Source organism: Balaenoptera physalus (assembly GCF_965194825.1).
Source record: "Balaenoptera physalus genome assembly, chromosome: 13".
NCBI classification, from domain to species: domain Eukaryota; kingdom Metazoa; phylum Chordata; class Mammalia; order Artiodactyla; family Balaenopteridae; genus Balaenoptera; species Balaenoptera physalus.
The window spans coordinates 18172051-18190129 of record NC_138892.1 but is presented as its reverse complement, the minus strand read 5'-3'; the positions used below and the strand labels follow the sequence as shown (position 1 = coordinate 18190129).

Sequence of the window (18079 nt, the reverse complement as noted above, 5' to 3'; positions counted from 1 at the left end):
AGATGAGAAAAATCTGATTTTTAAAATCATTTTAAAAATATAATATACTAAGGAAAACTTTAACATTTTATTCTTTCATGTAATATTTTTTAAGTGTTTATATTTCTGATTTTTAAAAAGTTCTGTAGTATTGCCTTTAAAATGATTTTCTTTTTTTAAAATTTTTTATTTTCTTATTTATTTATTTATTTATTTATTTTTGGTTGCATGGTTGTTCGTTGTTGCGCACGGGCTTTCTCTAGTTGCGGCAGGCAGGGGCTACTCTTTGCTGTGGTGCGTGGGTTTCTCATTGCAGTGGCTTCTTTTGTTGCGGAGCATGGGCTCTAGGCGCGCGGGCTTCAGTAGTTGTGGCACGTGGGCTCAGTAGTTGTGGCACGTGGGCTCAGTAGTTGTGGCTCGTGGCTCTAGAGCACAGGCTCAATAGTTGTGGCATACGGGCTTAGTTGCTCTGCGGCATGTGGAATCTTCCCAGACCAGGGCTTGAACCCATGTCCCCTGCATTGGTAGACAGATTCTTAATCACTGCGCCACCAGGGAAGTCCCTAAAATGATGTTATTATCTTATTAACAGCATCAATATGAAATTTAACAGTAGGAGAAAGTTGGATATTTTTTTCTTCTACCATTTGGTTCTTTTTTTTTTAAATAGTTTTAATTAATTAATTAATTAATTAATTAGGTTGTGCCGGGTCTTAGTTGTAGCAGGCGGGCACATGGGCTCCTTAGTTGTGGCATGAGAACTCTTAGTTGCGTCATGCATGTGGGATCTAGTTCCCCGACCAGGGACCAAACCCAGGCCCCCTGCATTGGATGCACGGAGTCTTAACCACTGTGCCACCAGGGAAGTCCCACCATTTGGTCCTTAAATAACCCTTCCAAATTCCCTGTGGTAAATCCTCACCCTGACAGAATGATCTTTGGGCCGAGTGATCCAGTAAACTAAGACCAACCTTACTTCCACCTCCACAGAGTCTGCTGCAGTAATAACACACTTGATCTTCTGGCATAGTTCTTCCCATCATAAACTAGTCCTTCGGGGAAGAGATATTTCCTTTCACAATGTGTGTTCTCAGGTTCGTATAGCCATTGAATCCTGGACATGGCATATAATCGTATTAGAATACAGTTGTGGGACTTCCCTGTTGGCGCAGTGGTTAAGAATCCGCCTGCCAATGCAGGGGACACGGGTTTGAGCCCTGGCCCGGGAACATCCCACATGCCGTGGAGCAACTAAGCCCGTGCGCCAGAACTACTGAGCTTGCATGCCACAACTACTGAAGCCCGTGTGCCTAGAGCCTGTGCTCTGCAACAAGAGAAGCCACCGCAATAAGAAGCCTGCGCACCACAATGAAGAGTAGCCCCTGCTCGCCACAACTAGAGAAAGCCTGCATGCAGCAATGAGGACCCAACACAGCCAAAAAATAAATAAAATAAATAAATTTATTAAAAAAAAAGAATACAGTTGTGGAGTGAGGCAAGTGGGAAGTTCCTTCTAGGCTAGGACCCCCACCACAACCCAGGTTTAATTTTAATCTTCTAATAAGACTCCTTTGAAGGAGATAGAAGAAGAGCTATAACCAGGATGTTGTAGGCCCTTTTGTAGCAACTTGCTTCTAACATAACTAGTACTTTATATGGCATATTCTTTGTAAGAACTAAAAACCCCTTTCAAAACTAAAAACCATCCCAGTGTTTTATTTCAATTTGGTAAATAAATAGTACTAAAAACTAAGATGTATTTACTATATTCAGCATCAGAGGGTCATCAGCCTGTCCCATTAAGTTTCTAGTCTTCCTTGTGTTTCCACAAATACTTGTGTTTTATTTTTCTAGCATGTCTCATACCCTGCAGACTTTACAAAACACGTATATTTATCTTGTCTTCTTCACTTTATAGATCATATATGCTTCCCCACTTAAGCTTCCCTACTCTTAGGTTTTTTTTATGGAATAACTTCTTATTTGATGGCATCTTGTTACACTCAACTGTAATAATAATATTACGTGTTTCTTGTGGTTTGAATAAAATACTCTTAAAAATTATTAATTTATTTTTTAAAAATCCGAGAGTGGTGATGTGTTTACAAAACTCTTTGCATTTGAACTGAATAAAAAGTTTTGTTAAGAACTGTGGGATCTGCAGAAATCCTTGAATGGAGTGCTATAAAATTTTTATCATCACATTTGGAGTGATCATGTTGCTAATTAATGGCAAAAATTCAAGTTCTAACAAGTGGCAGCTCCAGTCTGTGTTTAACCTTGCCATTTTGCTTTCTTTGCTGGGCTCCTCTCTGCCTTCCCCCCTGTTTCCCGGCTTTGAAGTTCTTAGGTTCTTTCTCTCATCCTTTGATTGGTGTAAACCTCTTGACCTTGACCTGGTCCTTTCAGAAGTCTAATCAGTCAATCCTCATGATGATCTGCTGGCTTTTTGTTAGTTGCCATGACCGCGAAATAGAAACACAGGCCTTTGCAGCTTCACGCAGTGCGTGAGGATCTAGAAAGGAGGGGGTGTTGGTGGGTCTCTTCCTTACAGTCAGGCTGTTTCTGCTGCTGCTTCTGCTTCTCCTCCTCCTTCCTCCTTGTCCTCCTCCTCCTGCTTATTCTTCTCCTTCTCCTTCATTTTAAGTGTCCTGGAGTTAGAACTCATAACAAAAGAACAACAACAATTTTTTAAAACGAGGCCTAGAGGACTGCCCTGTTCCAATGAGTTTTAGGGGCTTTGAAAAAGAAGCCAACTTGTGTTCACTTCACTTAGGTGTAAGGGAAGAACTTGTTTTTTTTTGCAAACCTAGATAAAAATTTGGGGTCCTCATGAAACCCCACTTTTCACATATTCTTTCTTTCAAACTTTTCAAAATGTCAAGGTTGGTGGTTTTCAAAAATTTGTCCTTTACTCTTAAACATTAAGAACCCCAGCAATGAAAAAGACAAATGTATCTTATTATGAAAATAGTTTTACCTCTAAAGAGGTAAAGGGACCTCTAAAGGTGTGCCTACCACATTTTGAGAGCCACTGTTTTTAGAGATGTTTATGCTGCGTCAGAGAAATCGTTGGGATTTGCCTGAACAATGGAAATCAAGAAATGAGCCCCAGGGATTGGTTCTGAGCTTCTTAGTGTCTCTAGGGTTAGCTGACATACAACTTCCTGAGTTTTTCAAACACAAACCAGCCTCAGTGCAGGGACATGACTGAAGGTGATGAAGGTGAATGAACCAGACTTTCCCCACAAATCCAAGCAGGAATATTCTACTATGGGCTCTGTAGAAAAGTTTTAAAAGCTGCTAACTCAGCAGTCTAGCAGTTCACCCAGGTCAACAGAAAAGATGAAAGAATAATATAATGAATACCCACATTCCCTTCATAAGATTCACATTTCCCGTCATTTGTTTTATTTTCCTTCTTTACACCCTCTTTTCTCTCTCCCTCCCAATCTCTCTCTCCCTCTACACACACACACACTTTTTGCCTGAAACATTTGGAATAAGTTGCAGGCATCATGACTTTCACCTTAAGTATTTCAGGATGTGCCTCCTAAGAACAATTACTCTTCCACGTAAACCCACTGGACTTAATGTTGATACATAATATCATCCAACACAAGTCTATATTAAAATTTACTCCCTTGTCTCCCAATTTTTTTGGCTCCAAGAGCTATTTAAGGATCATATGTAGCAATTTGTGGCCAGTTAGTAGGTTTCGCAAAAAAAATTGTTCTCAAGTTTGAGAAATACAAGAAAGGAAAAGCCATTTGCAATCCTGTCATGCCAGTACAACTCGTATAACCATTTTGCAGATTCCTTTTCAGGATTCCTACATGCAGAGTTTCACATAATTGCAAAACTACAGTACATAGGATTTGGTATTCTGTTCCCTTTTAATTATCATTATGTCAAACCATTTCTATATTGTTTTGAATCTTGAATAGTATGCAGCCATTAAAATTATTGAAAAAGACAGCTGCTATAATTTAGTCATTCTCCTAGTGTGGGACATCTGTTATTTCTAATTTTTTACTAAACTGTACAATATACAGTTTATACTGTGATTAAACTGTTGGGACTAATTAGAGAAAAAGAGGGGATTGAGGACTGGGAATAGAAAGAGGTGAAGTAGGCTAGAGAGTAGGGATAGAATCTGTTTGTGATATAGCCTTATAGCCTTTGGAGGGAGAAAGGCAGCTAAAACAAGATATAACTTTGTCCCTGTCTCTAGAAAGGTGATACACACATTCAGGAGATAGGGAGTGGAGAGTGTTAGGTCAGTGGCCTATTTTGTTCCATTGGATTTTACAGGAAGTTAACATGATTACTCCTAAAGTTGTAGAACTTGTATCGAAAAGGAATTTGGAAGTTTTCCATTAACTAGGTGATACTAGGTATATTAATAAAAAGTACTGAAAGCTTTTGTGAGAAGACTAGGAGGTGGGGATCATTTTTGTGAATATAATGTTTTCATTATTTTAGATTTTTTTTTAAGATAAATTCCCACAAGTGAGAATGCTGGGTTAAAAGATACGGCCATTTTAGTGGTTTTTGATCCACATTTTCAAATTGTTTTCCAAAAGAATAGTAATAGCTTATTTACATACCCCCTTATATCCATGGACTCTTCTCAATGTACATTTACCACCAATGGGAATTCCATTTTTAATATGTAAGAAATGATACTTCATTGCTTTAATCTGCATTTCTGATTATGAAATAAAAATAAAATGAATACACCTTTTTATTCTAGGTTTGCTCTTTTCTTTCTAATGAATTAAATTTCTAATGAATTAAAGAATTCCTGTTCTTATTCATTTTATCATTTGTGGTACTGCTGTTTCCTCACCAATTTGCTTGAGGTTTTTTTTGTTGTTGTTGTTTTGTTCTTTTTTTTAAATGTAAATATTTTCCATAAGCTACTCTTTTGCCTTAAAAACCTTATTATTATTATTATTTTGCAGTGTAATCTGTTGCTCTTTTCCTTTGTATTTACTTCTAAGCTTAGGAAGTTATTGCCTCAGAGATCTGGTAAAAGTTCCATTTAACATGCTTTGTTATATAGCAAGAGATAAGGGAAAAAACTTTTTTCCAAATTATCAAGCCATCATTACTATACTATTTAAAAAAATACATTCTCTCTTTATTGTTTTGTGATATCTTTTATCATAAATTATTCTATATTTGTCTATTTCTGTGCTATCCAGTCTCTTTTGCTGATGTACATAATTCTTGTAAATGTTTAAGTATGGAGCATATTTTATATTATTACCCTTTAGACTTTTTATAAGTGGATAGTAGGTACTTGATGGATCTAAACATTTCAGGAATTGATATTAGGCAGAAGAGTTGGGGCAAAATAAAAGAAACTTATAATTACAATTTTACCTGAGTTTTTCTGACCAACTGGTCCTGTGTAGTTCTTGCAACATTTAATATATTTCTTTCAGTGCTGTTTCAAATTTTATTTCAAAATTGAGGGGGGGAATTTGGAAACAAATGATAAAATTGTTAACTAAATTTTATTTGCCTTTTTTGTTAGAGGTGGTATTTAGGGAAAAATTCTGATGATTTTGATTAGTTGTGCAATCTCTTATTATTTATTTATCCATCTGTTGGCTTATTTTTATTTTTGGTAAATAGTCTGTCCCCAGTAAGATTGCAGCTCTTTTTGATTACGGAAGATATTCCTTTCCTTGTAATGGTGCTTAGTACTGTGTTCTGTGTATTGGCAAATATCTGAGCTTAATAGGAGGGTGGGGCCCTTAGCATAGATGTTTTGTAAGGAATTGTCATCTTCTTTTAGAGTCAGTCATCTGTGAAATCAAAGGATTCAGTAAGGCATAATGGAATCACGAGGCTTGTGTGGTAGCCCTGACTCTAACGCCAATTAATTACCTGTCTGGACTTCAGTTTCCTCATCAGTAGAACGAATTGGTTAGCCTAGTGACCCCAAATGTCTTTCCCATGCTCATATCCTGTGATTCTCTTTCTATGAGATGTTACTACTAAGAATCCTTATTTCCACTTTGCCTTCTAAAATAAGCAAAATGAAAACCAGAGCTTAATTAAAAATTTTCCAAGTATCATTTGTTAGTCTGTAGTCATGTGTCACGTTGCCTTAGTTCAGTAGTTCTTAATTAGGAGTGTACATACCCAGTGAACATTTAAAATATATGTATATTTATTTGTGTGCACATACATACATATATACATACACATACATAAATATACATGCTTGGGCCCCATGGCTTGCGATTCTGATTCAGTAGGTCAAGAGTGAGACCTAGAGAACCCAGGTGATTCTGACACAAATAAGGGTTGAGAAGCCTATCTTAGACTACAAGCTTATGGAGGACAGATACTAAGGGTATATAGTCTGATCTGGAATATTCTGCCACGAATACAAAACCCAGTTGCTCTTTTGGGATCCTATAACTAATTGGCTGGATTTTAGTTTTTCTTTAAGAAGCATCCATTCTTCATATTTCAGAGATAAGAGGATTTCTAGATCCCTTTTCACCTTTCTATCTATATTTCAGGTGTTAGTAATATTTGAATGTCTAGTACATTAAAAAAGTCTCTTAGTTGTTGACCCTGTTTTGACAGTATATAAGAGGGGTTAGCTTTTAAAATTTATAATTGACGAGCTTTTAAAAACTTTTTATGAAAATAATACATATTCATGTTTTAAAACACATAGTGTAAAAGAGTATATGATGAAAAGTGCAAGTCCAGCTTAGCAGAGAGAACTATTGTTAACTTTTCTTGGGATTAGCTGATTTTGTTAACACTTTGTTTAAATATCAGTCTAGGTGCGGTAACAGTATAGCATACTAGTTAAAATCATGGGCTCTACCCTTACATTTATAGTCAGTGGATTTTCGACAGAGGTGCCAAGGCATTTCAATAGGGAAAGAATAATCTTTTCAACAAATGGTACTGGGAAACTGGATATCTACATGCAAAAGAATGAAGTTGGACCCCTTCCTCACACCATACACAAAGATTAACTCAAAATGGATCATAGTACCAAATGTAAGAGCTAAAACTATAAAACTCTTAGGGGAAAATTATAGGAGTAAAACCTTTGTGACTTCGGATTAGACAATGATTTCTTAGATATTACATCAAAAGTACAAGGAAAAATAGATAAATTGGACTTTATCAAAATTTAAAGCTTCTGGGAATTCCCTGGTGGTGCAGTGGTTAAGAATCCGCCTGCCAGTGCAAGGGACATGGGTTCAATCCCTGGTCTGAGAAGATCCTACATGCCGTGGAGCAGCTAAGCCCATGCTCCACAACTACTGAGCATGTGCTCTAGAGCCCGTGAGCCACAACTACTGAGCCCATGCCCCGCAACTACTGAAGCCCACGCGCCTAGAGCCCATGGTCCATAACAAGAGAAGCCACCGCAATGAGAAGCCCACGCACCGCAACGAAGAGTAGCCCCCGCTCGCCACAACTAGAGAAAGACCGCGTGCAGCAACGAGGACCCAATGCAGCCAAAAATAAATTTTAAAATAAGTAAATTTTAAAAAATTTAAAAAAAGAGAGTTGGGAATATCGAATGAGTTGCCAGAAGTCTCCAGTCAGATGACAGAGCTAAATGTGTAGTCCGCGCTGGAGTCCTTCCTCAGATCCCTTAGTTTGGCTGCTGGGGCTGAAGTTGTAAGGCTTTTTGAGCGAACCTGATATTAGAAAATGCATCATCGTGTTTTTCCTTCTGATAATTACCGTCTTTGCTTCTATTGTAGCTAAGGATCATCTCTTTAGTCCAGCTTCTCCAGAAAGCTCAACCACCGGGGTGAGTGGTCACTCAGGGTCCACCAGCACAGCCCTCACAGGGCCCAGCGCCCAGCTGCAGGCCTGGATCGACAGCCACCCTGCGGTCACCCTCAGCAAGTCCACGTGCAAGCGCTGTACTGAGGTAAGGCTTTAACCTCGGCAGGTGGTGACAAATTGTTGAATGATAGAAATTTGACAGACTTTTCGAGCTCAGGTGTAAACAATTGGATTTCACCCTAGGAAGGGGGTGTGTGTAGGTGTAACTTGCTTCAGAGTACTTGGAGAGTGTTGATATGAGAACAAAATATTACTTGAGTAATCTTTTTCTGAGCTTTTGCAAAATGCTAGATGTCGTCAGGTAGTCAAGGTCAGGGAAGATTAGGTAGGGGAGTTACCAAACCAGGTGATTTGCTTCCCTTTTAGGCACGTCTATAGAGACTATATCCTAAGGAGCTGTTACTTAAGGTACTCCGAATTTGGATAAATATCTCTTTATGCTCTGGTTTATTATGGGCAGAGAATGAACTGTGTTTCCTACTTGGTTCATGATCTTAGATTATTGAGAGAAAAGGTCAGTGATCACAGCCATGGGGAGGACTGGTTTAATCCACCTCGATTTAACCACAGATTGAAATTGAGGATTTAAAGACAAACTTGATCAGGTGCTTAACAGGAAGGTTGAGGGCATTTAAATATCACTGAAGTTTAGCTTTAAATTATACTCTGGGTAGCTCTAGGACTAGACACGATGGACTCTTAAGTAAACATAACTGGCTATCTGTCCAGGTAATTTATTAAGTTCAGTTTTCCCTCAGCTTGTCTATCTCTTGACTTACTTTCCAGTTCTCAGAGAGGTTGAATTCAGAAGCCTTTTCATTCTGGAAACCTTACGTAGAGACAGGTTTTTTTGACTCTGTGTGTGTGTGTGTGTGTGTGTGTGTCTGTGTGTGTGTTTCTCTTTTTCCAAATAAGAACAAAGGGAAGGCAGGCAAGCAGTGGAAACACTTCAAGTAGGCAGAACCTTTCATCTTTGTTTTTCACCTGAACATAGTCTGCTTCATTGTCACCTGAGGCTTCATCCCTATTAATGTCATCATGATGCCTTTTGTGTGGGACATCATATTGGGAGTAGGGTTGCCAAGAGGTAGGAGGTATAGGTCCCATCCCTAGGGGGTTTATTCAAACTGAGAAGGCAGAACATATGTTTAGAAAGAAAAATGATCTAAGATAACCCATGCTAACTTCTAAATGATTAGTATAAGCAGTAAATGGTAGAGAATTTAAAAGAGGGCTGGGTATTAGAAACCTGTTGTATGATTCTGACCCTCTGGGGGCTCAATTATCTAGCTCTGGTGATCTTTTGAGATTCCTCTCGCTTGTTTAATCCTTAAAATGAAGGGCTGAGACTAGTTGATGATTGAGATTCCTTTTAGTTCTGAAATTATGTGGTTGTCTAATCTTCTCTGTTACCAAATAAGGTTAAGAACCTGAACTCTGAAGTCAGAGTTTGGATCTTGGTTCTGTGTCCTATTAGCCATGCGACCTTGGTTAAGTTATATGCCTATTGTGCCTCAGTTTCCTCATCTGTAAAATATGGATAATAATAGTACCTATCTCAGAACTTTGTTGTGAGGATAAAATTAGTAAATATTTGTAAAAAGCCATAGAACATGCCTGGTACATAGTAAATGCTATTAAAGTGTTGATTAAATAAGAGAACTACTTGCTCTTCCTGTTTTCCTATCAAGACTTAAGACCTGGGATGGTGATCTTCCTTCCATCAATTCTGAGCCTTGGTTAAATGGCAGTCAACAAATATCTGTCTCTATTCCAAGCACAACTGATCCTGTTAAAAAGAGGTTTCTTATTCTAGTCTAGCCTCTCCTTTCATAGCTCCATGCTCACGGTGGTACAGCAGAAGGAACACCTGGACTGAAAAGACCTCAGTTCTCTTTCCGTAAATCTCAGTTTCCTCAACAACAGAATGAGGATGACAATGCCACCTTATCTACTATATCTGTAAAATACACAGCTTTATTATGAGGCCCAGATGGTTTCAAGTCTATGTGAAAGCACTTGGAAGCCTACAGTGTACGCTTTTATTAATAACAACCACCATTGTGTGCCTACCATGTGCCAGGCACTATTTGGTCACTCTAGTTTTATATTTTAAAACACTAGTAAAGAATTAGAAAGTTCCAATTTTGACTCTGCTCTAGTTCTGCAATGAAGTGTTGGGCTAGTGTGGTCAGGGTTGCTGCTAGTAATAGGCAGTCAGATTGTGTGTTCCCGACAATCGCAGATCTCCTTGACCTGTAATTACTCTCATTCCTACTATCTTATCCCTGAATTCTCCTGACTTCCTCATTTCTCAGCTCTCTGCCCTGTGTCTGAAAAGGTAAAGCCTTGCCATTTATTTAGCAGTTTTACTTAATTAACTGTACTCTGGGAATGATGAACTTTTCCTACACAGTGTGGTAGGTATTTGCACACTTATTAAAATGTATAATTATTCTGGCAACTTTAATGTCATTATCTGAATAATTTAATGTCACTATCTGAATAATTTCTGGATATGCCAGGCCTTCTGGACAAATATCCTCTGGTTTTACCTTGGCACATAACAGTTCCTTAGCTTTTCAGAATATAAAATATATAAGCTGTTTTCAGATTTGTGCCAATTAATATGGAAATGAATTTTCAATGTCTTGGCCATGAAGGATGGTTAGGTGCCTCTCCTGGTAAAAACAGTGATTTTCTTCTGAGGGGGGTACAACTTATATACTTGGCTGTTCACATTCATTAAAAAAAAATTACCTTGGAATAGAATTTCCCCCAGGTTATTTCCTTAAGTTTTGATTTTTATCATCTCATTTAGCACTTGTGATGTGAGTGAGTCAGAGTGGCAAAACTTTGTTTTTATATTTGTACTTGGCCTGATTAATTCATATTTCTCTCTAGGATGAGTAACGCATTAATTCAAATTGGGAATTTCCCACAAGGAAATTAACTTCTACATGAAGTTAGTTTCCTGCTTGTTGCATAACACGTCCTACTGTGATACTACTGTGAAGTTTGGGTTTTTTTTTTTTTTTTTTTAGTCTTTTTAAAATTTATTTATTTATTTATTTTTATTTATGGCTGTGTTGGGTCTTTGTTTCTGTGCGAGGGCTTTCTCTAGTTGTGGCAAGCAGGGGCCACTCTTCATTGCGGTGCGCAGGCCTCTCACTATCGCGGCCTCTCTTGTTGCGGAGCATAGGCTCCAGACGCACAGGCTCAGTAGTTGTGGCTCACGGGCCCAATTGCTCCACGGCATGTGGGATCTTCCCAGCCCAGGGCTCGAACCCGTGTCCCCTGCATTGGCAGGCAGATTCTCAACCACCGCGCCACCAGGGAAGCCCCGAAGTCTGGGTTTTAAAGGACAAAGATAGGAGATTGGTTCAAGATGGCGGAGGAGAAGGACGTGCTCTCACTCCCTCTTGCGAGAGCACTGGAATCACAACTAACTGCTGAACAGTCATCGACAGGAAGATACTGGAACTCACCAAACAAGATACCCCACATCCAAAGACAAAGAAGAAGTCACAGTGAGATGGTAGGAGGGGCGCAATCACAATAAAATCAAATCCCATAACTGCTGGGTGGGTGACTCACAAACTGGAGAACACTTATACCCCAGAAGTCCACCCACTGGAGTGAAGGTTCTGAGCCCCACGTCAGGCTTCCCAAACTGGGGGTCCGGTAACAGGAGGAGGACCTCCTAGAGAATCAGACTTTGAAGGCTACTGGGATTTGATTGCAGGACTTTGACAGGACTGGGGGAAACAGAGACTCCACTGTTGGAGGGCACACACAAAGTAGTGTGCGCATCGGGACCGACCCAGGGGAAGGAGCAGTGACCCCACAGGAGACTGAACCAGACCTACCTGCTAGTGTTGGAGGGTCTCCTGCAGAGGCGGGGGGTGGCTGTGTCTCACCATGAGGACAAGGAGACTGGCAGCAGAAGTTCTGGGAAGTACTCCTTGGCATGAGCCCTCCCAGAGTCCACCATTAGCCCCACCAAAGAGCCCGGGTAGCCTCCAGTGTTGGGGTGCCTCAGGCCAAACAACCAACAGGGAGGGAACCCAGCCCCACCCATCAGCAGACGAGTGGATTAAAGTTTTACTGAGCTCTTCCCACCAGAGCAACACCCAGCTCTACCCACCACCAGTCCCTCCCATCAGGAAACTTGCACAAGCCTCTGAGATAGCCTCATCCACCAAAGGGCAGACAGCAGAAGCAAGAAGAACTACAATCCTGCAGGCTGTGGATCAAAAACCACATTCACAGAAAGACAGACAAGATTAAAAGGCAGAGGGCTATGTACACCATGAAGGAACAAGACAAAACCCGAGAAAAACAACTAAATGAAGTGGAGATAGGCAACCTTCCAGAAAAAGAATTCAGAATAATGATAGTGAAGATGATCCAGGACCTCGGAAAAAGAATGGAGGCAAAGGTCGAGAAGATGCAAGAAATGTTTAACAAAGACCTAGAAGAATTAAAGAACAAACAAACAGACATGAACAACACAATAACTGAAATGAAAAATACACTAGAAGGAGTCAATAGCAGAATAACTGAGGCAGAAGAACGGATAAGTGACCTGGAAGACACAATGGTGGAATTCACTGCTGTGGAACAGAATAAAGAAAAAAGAATGAAAAGAAATGAAGACAGCCTAAGAGACCTCGGGGACAACATTAAACGCAACAACATTTGCATTATACGGATCCCAGAAGGAGAAGAGAGAGAGAAAGGAACCGAGAAAATATTTGAAGAGATTATAGTCGAAAACTTCCCTAACATGGGAAAGGAAATAGCCACTCAAGTGCACGAAGCACAGAGAGTCCCAGGCAGGATAAACCCACGGAGAAACACGCCGAGACACATAGTAATCAAATTGGCAAAGATTAAAGACAAAAATTATTGAAAGCAGCAAGGGAAAAACAACAAATAACATACAAGGGAACTCCCATAAGGTTACAGGTGATTTCTCAGCAGAAACTCTACAAGCCAGAAGGGAGTGGCATGATATACTTAAAGTGATGAAAGGGAAGAAGCTACAACCAAAATTACTCTACTCAGCAAGGATCTCATTCAGATTCGATGGAGAAATCAAAAGCTTTACAGACAAGCAAAAGCTAAGAGAATTCGGCAACACCAAACCAGCTCTACAACAAATGCTAAAGGAACTTCTTTAAGTGGGAAACACGAGAAGAAAAGGACCTACAAAAACAAACCCAAAACAATTAAGAAAATGGTCATAGGAACATACATATCGATAATTACCTTAAACGTGAATGGATTAAATGCTCCAACCAAAAGACACAGGCTTGCTGAATGGATACAAAAACAAGACCCATATATATGCTGTCTACAACAGACCCACTTCCGACCTAGGGACACATTCAGACTGAAAGTGAGGGGATGGAAAAAGATATTCCATGCAAATGGCAATCAAAAGAAAGCTGGAGTAGCAATACTCATATCAGATAAAATAGACTTTAGAATAAAGAATGTTACAAGAGACAAGGAAGGACACTACATGATAATCAAGGGATCAACCCAAGAAGAAGATATAACAATTATAAATATATATGCACCCAACATAGGAGCACCTCAATACATAAGGCAACTGCTAACAGCTATAAAAGAGGAAATAAACAGTAACATAATAATAGTGGGAGACCTTAACACCTCACTTACACCAATGCACAGATCATCCAAACAGAAAATTAACAAGAAAACACAAGCTTTAAATGACACAATAGACCAGATAGATTTAATTGATATTTACAGGACATTCCATCCAAAAACAGCAGATTACACTTTCTTCTCAAGTGTGCACGGAACATTCTCCAGGATAGATCACATCTTGGGTCACAAATCAAGCCTCAGTAAATTTAAGAAAACTGAAATCATATCAAGCATCTTTTCTGACCACAACGGTATGAGATTAGAAATGAATTACAGGGAAAAAAACGTAAAAAACACCAACACATGGAGGTTAAACAATACGTTACTAAATAACCAAGAGAGCACTGAAGAAATCAAAGAGGAAATCAAAAAATACCTAGAGACAAATGACAATGAAAATACGATGATTCAAAACCTATGGGATGCAGCAAAAGCAGTTCTAAGAGGGAAGTTTATAGCTATACAAGCCTACCTCAAGAAACAAGAAAAATCTCAAATAAACAATCTAACCTTACACCTAAAGGAACTAGAGAAAGAAGAACAAAGAAAACCCAAAGTTAGTAGAAGGAAAGAAATCATAAAGATCAGAGCAGAAATAAATGAAATAGAAATGAATAAAACAATAGCAAAGATCAATACAACTAAAAGATGGTTCTTTGAGAAGATAAACAAAATTCATAAACCATTAGCCAGACTCATCAAGAAAAAGAGGGAGAGGACTCAAATCAATAAAATTAGAAATGAAAAAGAAGTTACAACAGACACCACAGAAATACAAAGCATCCTAAGCGACTACTACAAGCAACTCTATGCCAATAAAATGGACAACCTGGAAGAAATGGACAAATTCTTAGAAAGGTATAAACTTCCAAGACTGAACCAGGAAGAAATAGAAAATATGAACAGACCAATCACAAGTAATGAAATTGAAACTCATTCTCAATGGTGAAAAACTGAAAGCATTTCCTCTAAGATCAGGAATGAGACAAGGATGTCCACTCTTACCAGTGTTATTCAACATAGTTTTGGAAGTCCTAGCCACAGCAATCAGAGAAGAAAAACAAATAAATGCAATACAAATTGGAAAAGAAGAAGTGAAACTATAGCTGTTTGCAGATGACATGATACTATACATAGAGAATCCTAAAGCTGCCACCAGAAAACTACTAGAGCTAATCAGTGAATATGGTAAAATTGCAGGATACAAAAGTAATGCACAGAAATCTCTTGCATTCCTATACACTAATGATGAAAAATCTGAAAGAGAAATTAAGGAAACACTCCCATTTACCATTGCAACAAAAAGAAAAAAATACCTAGGAATAAACCTACCTAGGGAGACAAAAGACCTGTATGCAGAAAACTATAAGACACTGATGAAAGAAATTAAAGATGATACAAACAGATGGAGAGATATACCATGTTCTTGGATTGGAAGAATCAATATCATGAAAATGACTATACTACCCAAAGCAATCTACAGATTCAATGCAATCCCTATCAAATTACTAATGGAATTTTTACCAAACTAGAACAAAAAATCTTAAAGTTTGTACGGAGACACAAAAGACCCCGAATAGCCAAAGCAGTCTTGAGGGTAAAAAACGGAGCTGGAGGAATCAGACTCCCTGACTTCAGACTATACTACAAAGAAAGCTACAGTAATCAAGACAATATGGTACTGGCACAAAAACAGAAATATAAATCAGTGGAACAGGATAGAAAGCCCAGAGATAAACTCAGGCACCTATGGTCAACTAATCTATGACAAAGGTGGCAAGGATATACAATGGAGAAAAGACAGTCTCTTCAATAAGTGGTGCTGGGAATACTGGACAGCTACATGTAAAAGAAGGAAATTAGAACACTCCTTAACACCATGCACAAAAATAAAATGGACTAGAGACCTAAATGTAAGCTTGGACACTATAAAACTCTTAGAGGAAAACATAGGAAGAACACTCTTCCTATGTTTAAACACTCTTCCTATGACATAAATCACAGCAAGATCTTTTTTGATCCACCTCCTAGAGTAATGGAAATAATAACAAAAATAAACAAATGGGACCTACTGAAACTTAAAAGCTTTTGCAAAGCAAAGGAAACTACAAGCAAGACGAAAAGACAACCCTCAGAATGGGAGAAAGTATTTGCAAACGAATCAATGGAGAAAGGATTAATCTCCAAAATATATAAGCAGCTCATGCAGTTCAATATTAAAAAAACAAACAACCCAATCAAAAAATGGGCAGAGAGAGCCTCCCATCAAGCCTCTTAGATAGCCTCAAACACCAGAGGGCAGACAGCAGAAGCAAGAAAAACTACAATCCTGCAGCCTGTGGACCAAAAACCACAGTTACAGAAAGATAGACAAGATGAAAAGGCAGAGGGCTATGTACCAGATGAAGGAACAAGAAAAAACCCGAGAAAAACAACTAAATGAAGTGGAGATAGGCAACCTTCCAGAAAAAGAATTCAGAATAATGATAGTGAAGATGATCCAGGACCTCGGAATAAGAATGGAGGCAAAGATTGAGAAGATGCAAGAAATGATTAACAAAGACCTAGAAGAATTAAAGAACAAACAGAGATGACCAATACAATAACTGAAATGAAAACTACACTAGAAGGAGTCAATAGCAGAATAACTGAGGCAGAAGAACGGATAAGTGACCTGGAAGAGAGAATGGTGGAATTCACTGCTGCAGAACAGACTAAAGAAAAAAGAATGAAAAGAAATGAAGACAGCCTAAGAGACCTCTGGGACAACATTAAACGCAACAACATTCGCATTATAGGGGTCCCAGAAGGTGAAGAGAGAGAGAAAGGACCAGAGAAAATATTTGAAGAGATTATAGTTGAAAATTTCCCTAACATGGGAAAGGAAGTAGCCACCCAAGTCCAGGAAGCGCAGAGAGTCCCATACAGGATAAACCCAAGGAGAAACACGCTGAGACACATAGTAATCAAAGTGGCAAAAATTAAAGACAAAGAAAAATTATTGAAAGCAGCAAGGGAAAAACGACAAGTAACATACAAGGGAACTCCCATAAGGTTAACAGCTGATTTCTCAGCAGAAACTCTGCAAGCCAGAAGGGAGTGGCATGATATACTTAAAGTGATGAAAGGGAAGAACCTACAACCAAGATTACTCTACCCGGCAAGGATCTCATTTAGATTTGATGGAGAAATCAAAAGCTTTACAGACAAGCAAAAGCTAAGAGAATTCAGCACCACCAAACCAGCTCTACAACAAATGCTAAAGGAACTTCTCTAAGTGGGAAACACAAGAGAAGAAAAGGACCTACAAAAACAAACCCAAAACAATTAAGAAACTGGTCATAGGAACATACATATTGATAATTACCTTAAATGTGAATGGATTAAATGCCCCAACCAAAAGACATAGACTGGCTGAATGGATACAAAAACAAGACCCATATATATGCTGTCTACAAGAGACCCACTTTAGACCTAGGGACACATACAGACTGAAAGTGAAGGGATGGAAAAAGATATTCCATGCAAATGGAAATCAAAAGAAAGCTGGAGTAGCTATACTCATATCAGATAAAATAGACTTTAAAATAGAGAATGTTACAAGAGACAAGGAAGGACACTACATAATGATCAAGGGATCAATCCAGGCAGAAGATAGAACACTTATAAATATATATGCACCCAACATAGGAGCACCTCAATACATAAGGCAACTGCTAACAGCTATAAAGGAGGAAATTGACAGTAACACAATCATAGTGGGGGAATTTAACACCTCACTTATACCAATGGACAGATCATCCAAAATGAAAATAAATAAGGAAACAGAAGCTTTAAATGACACAATAGACCAGATAGATTTAATTCATATATATAGGACATTCCATCCAAAAACAGCAGATTACACGTTCTTCTCAAGTGCGCACGGAACATTCTCCAGGATAGATCACATCTTGGGTCACAAATCAAGCCTCAGTAAATTTAAGAAAACTGAAATCATATCGAGCATCTTTTCTGACCACAACACTATGACATTAGAAATGAATTACAGGGAAAAAAACGTAAAAAAGACAAACACATGGAGGCTAAAGAATACGTTACTAAATAACCAAGAGATCACTGAAGAAATCAAAGAGGAAATAAAAAAATACCTAGAGACAAATGACAATGAAAACACGACGACCCAAAACCTATGGGATGCAGCGAAAGCAGTTCTAAGAGGGAAGTTTATAGCTATACAAGCCTACCTAAAGAAACAAGAAAAATCTCAAGTAAACAATCTAACCTTACACCTAAAGAAACTAGAGAAAGAAGAACAAACAAAACCCAAAGTTAGCAGAAGGAAAGAAATCATAAAGATCAGAGCAGAAATAAATGAAATAGAAACAAAGAAAACAATAACAAAGATCAATAAAACTAAAAGTTGGTTCTTTAAGAAGATAAACAAAATTGATAAGCCATTAGCCAGACTCATCAAGAAAAAGAGCGAGAGGACTCAAATCAATAAAATCAGAAATGATAAAGGAGAAGTTACAACAGACACCGCAGAAATACAAAGCATCCTAAGAGA

At 38.5% G+C, this 18079-nt stretch overlaps 1 protein-coding gene and 1 long non-coding RNA gene across 2 annotated transcripts in view; both read left to right on the top strand.

Annotated features, from left to right (window-relative positions):
• The window catches only part of LOC309641307 (uncharacterized protein), a gene marked incomplete at its 5' end in the record, with an annotated part of 80613 nt that extends 71450 nt beyond the window's left edge, over nucleotides 1-9163 (top strand). The window contains one exon of the mRNA XM_082421159.1: nucleotides 7740-9163. Coding sequence (XP_082277285.1) covers nucleotides 7740-7793 — 54 coding nt within the window. The 3' untranslated portion in view covers nucleotides 7794-9163. The remainder of the gene's footprint in view (nucleotides 1-7739) is intronic.
• Nucleotides 9164-9175: 12 nt separating this feature from the next.
• LOC309640621 overlaps nucleotides 9176-18079 on the top strand; it is a 487501-nt gene continuing 478597 nt past the window's right edge. Inside the window, exon 1 of the long non-coding RNA XR_014252312.1 lies at nucleotides 9176-10953. This is a non-coding gene — a long non-coding RNA (uncharacterized lncRNA). The remainder of the gene's footprint in view (nucleotides 10954-18079) is intronic.